This window comes from Mangifera indica, chromosome 19 (genome assembly GCF_011075055.1).
Source record: "Mangifera indica cultivar Alphonso chromosome 19, CATAS_Mindica_2.1, whole genome shotgun sequence".
NCBI lineage: Eukaryota > Viridiplantae > Streptophyta > Magnoliopsida > Sapindales > Anacardiaceae > Mangifera > Mangifera indica.
In genome coordinates, this window is record NC_058155.1 from 10070825 (window position 1) to 10082928 (window position 12104).

Sequence of the window (12104 nt, forward strand, 5' to 3'; positions counted from 1 at the left end):
AATACATGTTTAAAACATGAATTAAAAGAGAATATGAATAATTCATGTTTTTATTAATTAAATAAATTATATAATGATATATTATATTTATATTTATTTATATATTCAAAAATATATATTTATATTATTACTCGATTGGTGTATTTTTAAGGCTTCCCTCCAACTGTAAACTGAAATTAAAATGTGAATGGAGAATTATTTTTTACCAATTACCTTTTTGACATATATCTAATTTATCTTGAGGGTGATATAGTTTCATGACGTATAATTAACAATAAAATTATGTGTCTCTACTTTGAGTATATAAATGTGTACAGATTTATATGTATCATCATGTGATTAGATGATTTTGAATTAAGGATAAAACAATAATCAATCATATGATGACACATATGAGTGTATATATTTGTGTACCTAAAATAGATATACATAATATTATTCTATAATTAATTATTATTAAAGTGAAAAAATAATTTTTAACAATTATTGTTCGTTCATATACTTAATTATTTTTGTACATAAAAATTTGGCCCCCAACTTGGTTGCTAGGGGACGTTGGTAATCATAATATATAATTAACAAGAATGTGAAATTTCCGAAACCTTTATGATTGAAGTTTTCACTAAATGATTTAGTTTCTAGAAATTTCTAAACTTTTATGTTTGAAAATTGCACCAAATCATTGTTCCCGAAACCTTTCCTTCCTTGTTTGTGCTTTATTCTCAACTTAATTGCTGCAGTTGGGTTAAATTCAGAATCCTGAGCACCCCAAGTGTTTAATTTTTTTAATAAAATATTAAATTCTTGATTTATTTTATTCAATAATTATAAATGTAATTATAAAATTTATAATTTTATTTTTACATAAATTATCCGTTTATTTTATTTTATTTATACTTGAAACACCATTTATTTATTTATTTATTTATTTTTGTTATTCTTGGGGCAAGACAATAATACTTTTTACGTCTACTACTCTCTCTGAGATAAATTTGACAGAGCAGGTCTGGTCTATCTTCCAATTAATACAACATGAGAGTCATAAATTGTGAACTGAAGAGTCAAACTGTACTCCGATTTTGATGGGGTTCAATGTCGCCTGCCACCGCCAGCAAATTGCAGTTTTTTTTTATTAAGTCTACAATCAACCAAGTTGGAGAAAGATTCAAACCGTGACCAAAAAACAAAATATGTTATTTTAAAATTAAAATTTTGATTTACTTATTTTATTAGTTGTGAGATTTGATTTTTTAAATTTAAAATTTTATTTGTTTAATGTGATCAATTTAAGTTAAAAAAAAACAGTTAGGTTAGGCCAAATGTTTCAGGATAATTCTTAATAGACTATAAAAACCCTAGCTAATTGCCATATTAATTAATAATGAGAATGGAGAATGGTATTTGCATGCTCATCATCATGTTTGCCCAAAGAAGAAGCACAAATGCTAAATTAGGATGATAAGATAGCAAGATAGTACTGTCCTTATAATAAAATCTAAATATATAAATTAAGTTTTATAGTTGATAGAATTAAAGGAAAACAACACCGGAATTGGACAGATGGAAAGTTCAGTAAAGAAGAAAAGTTGAGTAAAGAACAAAAGAGGCCCACCAACTCGTTTGAAATCGTCGAGTAAGCCAAATTCTTGAGGCAGAGAGATATGGCATGGGACCCAACTCAGCAAAATTTTCAGTGAGAGAGAGAAAGAGATGTGTGAAATGGTTGAATGGGAAATAATATAATTGCAGAAAGCTTGAGCGTACAAAGAACCTGACAGGGTTTATGAGGTCAAAAATTTCAGTATGAACAACAACTAAATATTTAGTTTGTTTGATTGCAGAGATTTCGGTGAAAAAGACACAAAATCACACCCCACGGATAAGTTTAAAGAAAAAAGCAGATTCCATTTCCATCTTATTAGGCACAAAGTGCTCTATATATATATATATATACACACACACAACTGTAATTAATTAATCAACAACCTTTCATTGCTTTACCTATATATTCTTCAGCTTGGTGCAACTTCATCTTCTCAAGGCATTTAGTGAGGGAAGTTATGGAGATTAGTGAACAAGATTTCTTCTTAGAGGAATTATCAGCTCTGAGAAGAGAGAACTTGGGAGGCCATCCATACAGATATGGATGGAAGCTTCTCTGGTAATTGGAGTTGTGGTTGCAATGATCAAAACCCAGCCACCGTTCTTCCAAATTCTTATTATCATCAAGCTTCCTCTACGCCACTGGAACAAGACTTCAACTTCAACTTCAACTTCAACTGCAACTTCAATGGAGTGTATTGTCCGTTCGGTGATGAATTGTCGGCAACACAGCTTACCGATTCATCAATGAACACTCTTGATACACCGCCATTTCCGATTCAAGAAGACTTCCCATTGTCCACAATGGACGATGAACTTGTGGGAAATTTTCAAAATCTCGAGATGCAGTCTTCTTCTTGCAAAGTTGAGCGTATTCATCATGAGTCTCCTGAAATCCCAGTTTTCAACGTGGGAACTTGTCTGGAAGGAAAGAATAGAAGTAAGAAGATGGACGGCCGCCAGCCTTCAAAAAATCTAATGGCCGAGAGAAGGCGGAGGAAGCGCTTAAATGACCGCCTTTCAATGCTGAGATCGATAGTTCCCAAAATAAGCAAGGTACCTAAATCAACTCCATTCCTGGTTGGATTAAATAAAGTATAATTTTTCATTTATGTATTCTTTTTGGTCTTTTGATAGATGGACAGGACATCTATACTTGGAGATACCATAGACTACATGAAAGAGCTCCTTGAGAAAATCAATAACTTGCAACAAGAGATTGGAGAAGATTCAAATCAAATGGAGACGGTGGGCATTTGTAAGGATTTGAAGCCCAGTGAAAGTATAGTGAGAAATACACCAAAGGTATTTTGACCCTGCAACACTCTTAAATAAGAACTTCAATTGAGATAGATTTTAAATTTGGATACCCTGCATGTTGGGGCTGCAGTTTGGCGTGGAAAGAAGAAATATGGATACCCGAATTGAGATTTGCTGTGGGGGGAAGCCAGGATTGTTGTTATCAACTGTAACAACATTGGAAGCTCTAGGCCTTGAGATTGAACAGTGTGTTATCAGCTGCTTTAATGACTTTTCAGTCCAAGCTTCCTGCTCAGAGGTACTGGTTCAAATCTTAACTTGTTCCAAATCAATTCGAATTAGAGCAATGTGTAATTTATATCATTGTTTTGATGAGATAGGAAACGGAGCAGAGAGGGGTAATAAGCCCTGAAGACATAAAGCAGGCATTATTTAGGAATGCCGGTTACGGAGGAAGATGTCTGTAGGAAATAAGGAAGAAGAAAAGAGCAACTTTCATGGTGAAATTTTAGAGATGGGTTGTCTAATCTCTGTAATTTCATTGAGGCTTTTTTCATACTTTAATTGATTTTCAACATATCAGTTTAACTATAGTTCAATAAGAACTTCCCATTAATTTGGTTTCAAGGGAATGTTTTTCAGATTATTAATGGAAGCTTTTGCCACTGAAGTTTACCAAAACACAGTCTGATTATTTCCTAATTCAATCAAAACAGAGTTGAGATGGACTGGAACAAAGACATTAGAAAAAAAAAAAAAAAAAACCCCAATAATTATGGTACTTTAGAAACAGAAATAGCTAGTTCTTTCATTTCACATTCACGGGCTTGAATATACAAATTTCATATCAAAATCTGGATTTGACATCTCGAAAGAGATGGAGCCAAGGCTGCATGTATTATCAATAAGGTTAAGTAACATCAACAACATTGTAACAGGTAGAAATTTTTTGTTTGCTGCCTGTTCACCATAAGCTAGATATCAAATTATGTTCATTGCATCCCTTTTCTATAATTTTTTTGTTTATATTTTGTTTCTCATTATCTTCCCAATTCGAAACATTGGCAATAGAGATGTCTCAGGCTGGCTTAATAAAAACACAGGAATACGATATATGATTTAACTAGCATAGACGTAGAACTTGTGGATGTAAGATAGCACCCAAACTTATGAACAAAACAAAAACAATGAATTGATAGGAAACATAAGTAAAAATATAATGTAATTACTGGCTTTTGTTCTAATTGTTAATTTAGTCTGTCTTGTCTTTCATTGCTTTTGATCGCTTATTTACGCCCTTTTTTTGGGGGAGGTCTTTTTGGTTTTGAGATGGCTCTGAACTCACTTTGCCATTGCCAATCCTAAAGAATCTTTTGATATTGCCCAAGAAGGGGCAAACCTTTTTGGAAAGCAACAAACTTTGAATCAATGTTTTAAAAAGCTGGCAATGTAATATTAAATTTACATGTACTAAATAAAATCACTCTACAGCAAGGTTTTCACAAATTATAAAATACTGAATTAAATATAATCCTTATAAAAATATTTGATCGAGTCTATCTTTTGGAACCGTAAACTTCTGAAATTAACCTAGGTTGCAATAATCAGTATTCTTTTTCTTATATCTTTGTTAAATGATGACTTTAATAGATAAAACTGTCGCAACATTATTGAACATTTCAATTAAATGTCCAAAAACTCTAATCGTAAACTCACTCTGAATCATTCACCCATATCATAATCCATGAACTCTATTGGACAATCTTAAATGATCATATCAAACTCATTTATAAACTTTCATTAGACTATCCAATTATTCAATTTTATTACATCAAACTATAATTAATGTTATCTTATATTAGAAAATTTTTTAATATTCTCGTATTTAGGCAACTTTCATTATTTCTATTTTTCTTTAAGAAAAGAAATATTATTTTTGACTCTCTAATATTCAATATTTTAATTTTAAAATGAGCCTAGAAAAAAAGTTTAAAAATAGTAATTCAATTATCAGACCAATTAATATAATTACTAATCACAACTAATAAGACACTCTTGATTCTTCAATTGACAGAAAATTATCTGCGATTATAATTACTAATAACCAAATCATAATAGATAAATTATTTAGATGTGTGATAGAAATAACACCCAATTGGTGATCATAAAAATCATGTTATTGTCTATCATACCTCTTTATGAGTTCTATTTAACATTTATGTTTCTAAAATAAAAACTACAAATGCTTATTTGTTTTTGTCGAAGCCCGTATGTTATAACCGTGTGTGTGTCTGTAATTCAATAAGTGAATCATGATAAATCATCCACTGATTTAAATAAATTTTTAAAAAAAAGTTAATAAGTTGGATTATAAAACTCTTTGTAACCTTAAATATAAAAAATCTTAAATACCCTCGTATTTTCAACATAACATTAAAGGTTATATGTTTTAGTCTTTTGGTTAGAGACTCGTCCTTGTTGACAAAATTTGAGAGCTCAAACCTCACGATTTTATACACAATATTTAATTATATAGCCGTAAATACCTCGAATTTTTCCCACAGTGTGTAGATTTCAACGGCATGCGAAAAGTCAGAATAGTGTCAAGAGAAAAACTTCGACCAACTAGTCTTTTATACTATCCACCCTTAATTATGATCTGAAGAAGATATAGACATTCTTTAATATATTTTTACAAACACTCTTTCATTATAAATAATTTTAAAAAAAAATGTTTAGATTGCATTTAGTTTAGATAATATTTTATTACCAAAATTAAAAGATTATTGAAGATAGATTACCTAAAAGATTATTGAATTAGTTGGTATAAATAATTATTATGTTTAATTAGAGGTAATAAAAAATATTAATATATTATTTTACTTAAAATATCTTAAAATATAATTATTTTAAAATATTTTTTATATTATTTGTTATATTAATTAAAAATAAAGTTATTTTTGTCCTAAAAATTAATAAATAAGAACATAATTATAATAAAATTAATATTACTTTAATAATCTTTTAATACTTAAAATAGATATGATAATCAAATTGTCTCGTATATTACTTATTACATCACCATTAGTAATAGAATATTACCAAAACTTTTTATTATCTCACAATCAAATAAATTAATATCAATAATAAAAAATAAATTATCAAAATGACCCATTTATCCAATGAAGCAAACGCCCGTGGAGTTTTCCTTCTCTCAATTTATTACCTATTATACAATATGTAATTCCAGTGACCTATCTTCCCAAGGAAGAGAGCAACAAATGTAAGGAGCTAAGAAATTTAATTTGTTCACAAGTTGCTTGGCCCACTGAAACTTTAGTTGAAAGGGAATATGGATTTCATTCCACCAACCTTTAGCCCAATTGATTAATGTAACAACAATTATAATACAAAAAAAAACTTTGGTGTGTCTATTACCGTGTGATGATAATATCAAATGATAAATCAGAAAAAATTTTAAAAAATAAGATGCGTAATTATAAAAGTAGTTCGATTCAATGAAAAGAATGCTTAAATTTACGGTGTAATTATTAGTTGATATAAATCTTGTAAATAATATAATACAATCTATTGGCTCTTTGCTAGTTTCACAGTTTTCATGATCTCTTTTACCTATATAATACTTCATATTTATAGGATTATTACAAGAAATTGCGGGTAAATTAATACAATCTAAGGTTTGTGATTTTAATAAAGATCGAACAGTATATTATTATTTCAATTGAACTAATCAGAAATATCTATAATATTCAAAGTATCTCGATTAAGAAGGTATTATTGATGTAAAATAAAAGAATATTTGTATAAAATCCTGGATAGATTCATCATTCTTGAACTGAAAATTTTATTCGTGTTCATTGTTGTAACCCTAATAGGAAATAACCAAAGTATTATTATCTAGTCACCTTCTATAAATCCTGCGGGCTAAAAATAAAATACCATCTAACAGAAGCTAGAGGACATTCCATATGGCAATGCATAATTCATTGCTTCTGTTAGGTATGAAATCATAATGCTTTCCACTAGTTTTGAAAGTGGAATTACAAGAAGCCGATTTGATTTTTATTTTTTTTTTCAAATGAGAGTCGAAATGACAAGGACCTCATATGATATTTGCGATTATTTCTTCTTTAACTAAAAATTTGATATTATATGAATTCCGAAGATTAATAAAATTGGTGAAATATTAAATTTTTTTAAGTGAAAGTTTGAGTTTAATATTTTATCATATTTATAAACTTTAATTTATCTAATAAATATAATGATGATGAGTCTAATCACTGTACCAATTTATCCGATAAAATAAATATTGACTGAAAAAACTCTTGATGTTACCTGCATATATCTATCTCATAATGCATTTATTAGCTGTATAAGATAAGTCCAATACAGACCGCACCATCTCTAACGTTGAAAAGCAGACCAGACCTAACGTATCATCTTCAAACACCCATTTCATTACATCACCCATATATGGCAGAAAGAAATATTTATAAGAAAACTAGAGATAATTAAGTTTATGGTGGCGATGGAGGATTGAATTCCCCAACACCCCACATAAATTTAGTAGTGAAAATTGAGCTGAAAGATCTTATCATTGCATTACAGTTTTCCAAAGTTCAAATAATTGCATCTCTACTTTTGAAGCGCAATTTATATACGCAATTGTTTGTTGAAGCCACTCACACCGCAGGTTTCCAAAGTAGTAATTTTATTATTGGTTTAAAAGGCATGCAAATGCACAAGGAGGGACCCGTTGGCCCCTTTCGTACCACACTAGAAATGTACGTTCAAAGACATGCGCCCAGCCCACCACTCACCAACAACGCCACCACCTTCATCTGCGTAGCTAATTTGTAACAAAGATATATATATATATATATATATATATATATATATCTTGCAGTCCATGTAATTAATAATCATTTGCATTGCCTGCAGTGAATGAGAGGAGAGAAAGGAGAACGAATGATGGAGAATGAAAAGGCATTATCATCAGCTCGGCCACTGATTGGTTTCCCTCTTGGGTTAGCTCTTCTTTTGTTCATGTTACTTAGTATGAGTGGGATTTTCACTTGTTGCCTTCACTGGGACAAACTTAGATCCCTGGTTAGAGCATTCAGAGTCAGAGATGACAACGCCGGTGATACCAGTTTGGACCATTTACCATCGCAGAAATCTTCACCTCTTGTGGTATATTTTATTTGTCTCTCTCTCTATAGTGACCTAATTTCCAAGGTTTTGTTTTAACAAGTTTTACTTTCTGGATGATCAGATATCAAAGCAAAAACAAGCCCAAAGTCTGCTAGTTTCGATGCCAGGAGATGAGATTCCCAAGTTCGTGGCTCTGGCATGTCCATGTAAGCCGCCTACCGAGAAGAAGCTTTCGGCGACGGGGCTCAATAAGAATCCTACTGAGTTTGCCTACAGTGTAAATATATAATATTATTTGATGATCAAGGGTACAAAGATTAACGTCCCATAAAATCACCTGTAAATTCTGAATGTTTGCTTAAAACAATATGTTGAACCCAAGTACAATCTCATATCCTACAGCTAGAAAAAATTATATAGCAACAATAAAAGTTGGTCGGATTTGCTAGTTTTGCCTTTAGCCTAAATAATTTGTACTTTTAAGCCCTCATGAGAGGCATAGCCACCTCAACCAAATTGAGTTTGAACTCACTTCAAAAGTATTTAAATTCGATTTATTTGAGAATAGTTGTGTGCAAATTCAAACCCAAACCGAATTTTAGGTTCGCCTCAATACTGTAACCGAGCAAACATAACTAAAACAACATCTTTTTTATATTTGTTAGTTAAAATAATATCATTTTAATTGATTTTATATTAAAAATTTTCAAGTTTATAAGTTTAACGAGCTAAACATCCTTTAAAAACATTTAACTCTCAAGTTCAAACTAAAACTTGTTTTGAATTAGTTTAAGTTGAGATCAAATGTGAATTTAAACAAACTTGTTTTAAATTCAATCCTACTATCAAACAGTATCCATTGGGCCAAAATAGATAAGGCCAATCCACCTTCCAGTCAACTCATGTCAAATTATGAAGGAAAACCAAGTGAGGCCTAGCAATGTATGCCCCCAACAAACATAAAATTGGAAGAGAGGAATATATGCATGAAATTGTAGGATCAAGAATCATAAGACTGTCAAAAGTTGCAAAACTTACTAAAGGAAAATACATTAAAAAAATATCTATCCTTTTCTCTAACTGGTAGAGTGTAGCTTTCACCCTTGATTATTCGCCCGTGTGCATGTTTGAACTGGCTCGTGACAAAGACAATGGCTCAAAATTCACAACCTTATCGCTTAGCTCATGTTGTAGACAAACTTAGTTTTCAAAACGTGATGTGCTTAGAATTATTGTGAAAACTACCCTTGATGGCTCGGTCAAACCTGTGCTAGCCAGCTTTCTGTTCCAATGAAAAGGCCAACAACACTTGAACCCAACACCCTGTATCTGCCCCACTATTATACATACTTGAATATATCCATAACTAGGCCGTCGTTATCATTGAACAAAACACGGCATACAGCTCGAAACGGGACCGCTTTGCCAGGCAATATCCCACGATATCTGTTCAGAAATTTTAAATTATAATTATTACCAAACAACTTTGATTTTTGCTCGTATGATAATTCACCCCATGTCCGTGATTTTAGCAGTCACATGAAAACAACCATCATTTTAACGATCTTTCTGCCTGAAAACGAAGTGGGTTTTCCCCGTATTCATCCTATCTTCTTTATGTCGTGTTAATTCATACAGATTGACAATGGAGAAAGGCAGAAAGAGAACCTCAATCTCTGTTTTCATTCTTGTAAATCTCCATCCCCGTTATGAGATTAAAAATAATTCTTTGTTCCCTTTTTACGAAAAAAAAAATCTCTTTTCCATTCTCTCTCCGTCTCCGTTAGAAAAAATTTCTCTCCATACTCATAAGGAAAAAAATATTTTTATACCTTCTAAATATAATATAAATATATTAAATAATAAAATTAAGTAAAATTAGAACCAACCAATTATTTCAAATGTCACAAATATAATATATTAATCATTTTAATATACATAACAAAAACCTAAATAAATTTGAAAAATATGAATAATCTAAAACTATAAAATTATGTTAGTATTTTAAGTAAATATATTAATATAAAACAATGGGGATGGTGACGAGGCAAGGAGGGGACACATGTATCTTCGTTCTCGATTGCGGGGATTTTTTAAATCTCCGTCTCCGTCCCTTTCTAGTTTCTATCGGAGAATCATCTCCCCGTTAAGGTCGAAGAGGGTCAGGGTACCTAAAGTCAAGCTGAAATTATCATTTCTATTAATTCAGTTATTGGGTTAATACTTTCAATTTTAATTTAATTTAAAATATAATTGTATTAAAAATTTTCAACCCTCGTTTAATTTGAATTATATTTAGACTGTCTTATTTTTTCACTTATGTAAGTGTTTTTAACATTTTAATTTGTTTACCAAATTACCCTAACTTACGACTAATAATATACACAATATAACATTTTGTTATTTACAACTGATCTAATAATTTTATATACTAAAATCTTTAAACATGCTAATACCCTTAGTGACTAAATCTCATTTCACTACTAAAAAATAAAATAAACTTTTAATTAAAAATCAGAATAATCGAAGTTATTACAATCATATGAAAATATAAACTATATAAATTATGTAAAGATTTCAATTGTTATTGATACTTATCTTTTAACATTTATATAATATGTTTCAAACAAATTTTATTATAATAAACATTTCTCTAAATTACAAGACAATTTAGATTTCTCAGAGTTATTATCGTTTGAACTTTAACTTAATCTGATTTAATTTCAAATTTTATCGTATTAACTTGAATGAAATTTTGTATCAAAAACTCAATTCTAATTGTATCTTTTTGTGTTATATCGAATTAATGATTCGAATTGAAAATTACCAATTTTAATGTTAACCTTTAGTAAGAGGCATTGCTCCGGGCCTCGACTGGGGTCCGTTGGAGCGAAAGTGACCCAAGTTTAATAAAATGATGACACTAGATGACGTTTGAAAATATGAGAGAGAAGCATGATGATGAAACGGGAATATATGCATGATGTTGAATGACTACATCATCATGTATGCAATGCATGGAGGCAAAGCGTGCCATGGTGGTGGCAGTTAATGATGGGTTAAAAAATCACATAAATATCTCAATAAAATCCTCACCCACACATGGGATCAACGCGCGTGCATGAAACTTTCTCACAACCATGATTACTCCACTACAACAAAAATGGGACCCAACATCCTCTATTTTCGTAAAACTAGACTAAATTTGATACCAATTACGAATCTATAAATGGAATAATTCGTTTAAAAAATGAAAAAAAAATTGGGAAGTGGAATGCAAGAAGTAGTGGGTCGCGTGAGAAAAGGCTATAGTGAAGGAAGTTATCTGTCGTGGTCTGTAGCCGGCACACCAAAATTAAAAGCCGCTTTCTTGTCTCCCAACACATCATATCTCTTCACTCTGTTTTTCTTTGTCTCCCTTCAACCCCACCTCACAGTTAATGCTCTCTTCTCTTCGTAACTTACACTCAATCGCCTTCCCCCCTCTCTCTTTTTCGGTTACTGTTAGGAAGGAAAATTACGTGGGGTGAAATTACTAATATACCCTTATACAATGCAACGTACATCTTCATTGGAAGGTGTTGTTAGGGAATTAAAATGAGGATGGAACCTTACTGTTAAAATAGAAGAGTAATGAGTGGAGTAGTTGAATCTGTTATAATTGGTTAAACAAGGCCTTGTTTTTTTATAATTATTATGATTCTCTGTTTCTTGGCAAGTGACTTTCAATGCAAGGATAAAATGGTTATTTAATGTGAGAATGGAAATGGAAATGAGATTCATGGCATAAAAAGTTTAGGGCATCTCGCCAATCTTATCACTCAAGTGCATGATTTGGACACGTTCTAGTTTTGATTGATGGGTTAAAAGACGAATTTGCCACTGCAGGCCCGTGGTGGATAGACATGAGAGGATGTTTGGCAAGCCACACATTATTCAGATCGTACGTAAATGATAGCAACATGCACATTCCTTTCTCTTTTTTAATTTAAAATCAAAATTTTTCATTAAATTAGATAAATCATTCAAATTTTTTTATAAATAGTTTATAATAATGTATTATTATG

The 12104-nt window shown here is 30.8% G+C and overlaps 1 protein-coding gene and 1 pseudogene across 1 annotated transcript; both read left to right on the forward strand.

Moving 5' to 3' along the window:
* Positions 1–1791: 1791 nt before the first annotated feature.
* Positions 1792–3532, forward strand: LOC123202973 (annotated as a pseudogene).
* A 4238-nt stretch (positions 3533–7770) lies between these two features.
* On the forward strand, positions 7771–8576 carry LOC123203402 (uncharacterized protein At5g65660-like). The gene is made up of 2 exons (XM_044619767.1): positions 7771–8076; positions 8159–8576. The coding sequence occupies exons 1-2, from the start codon at positions 7828–7830 to the stop codon at positions 8324–8326; spliced, it is 417 nt and encodes a 138-aa protein (XP_044475702.1). The 5' UTR covers positions 7771–7827; the 3' UTR covers positions 8327–8576.
* Positions 8577–12104: the final 3528 nt, after the last annotated feature.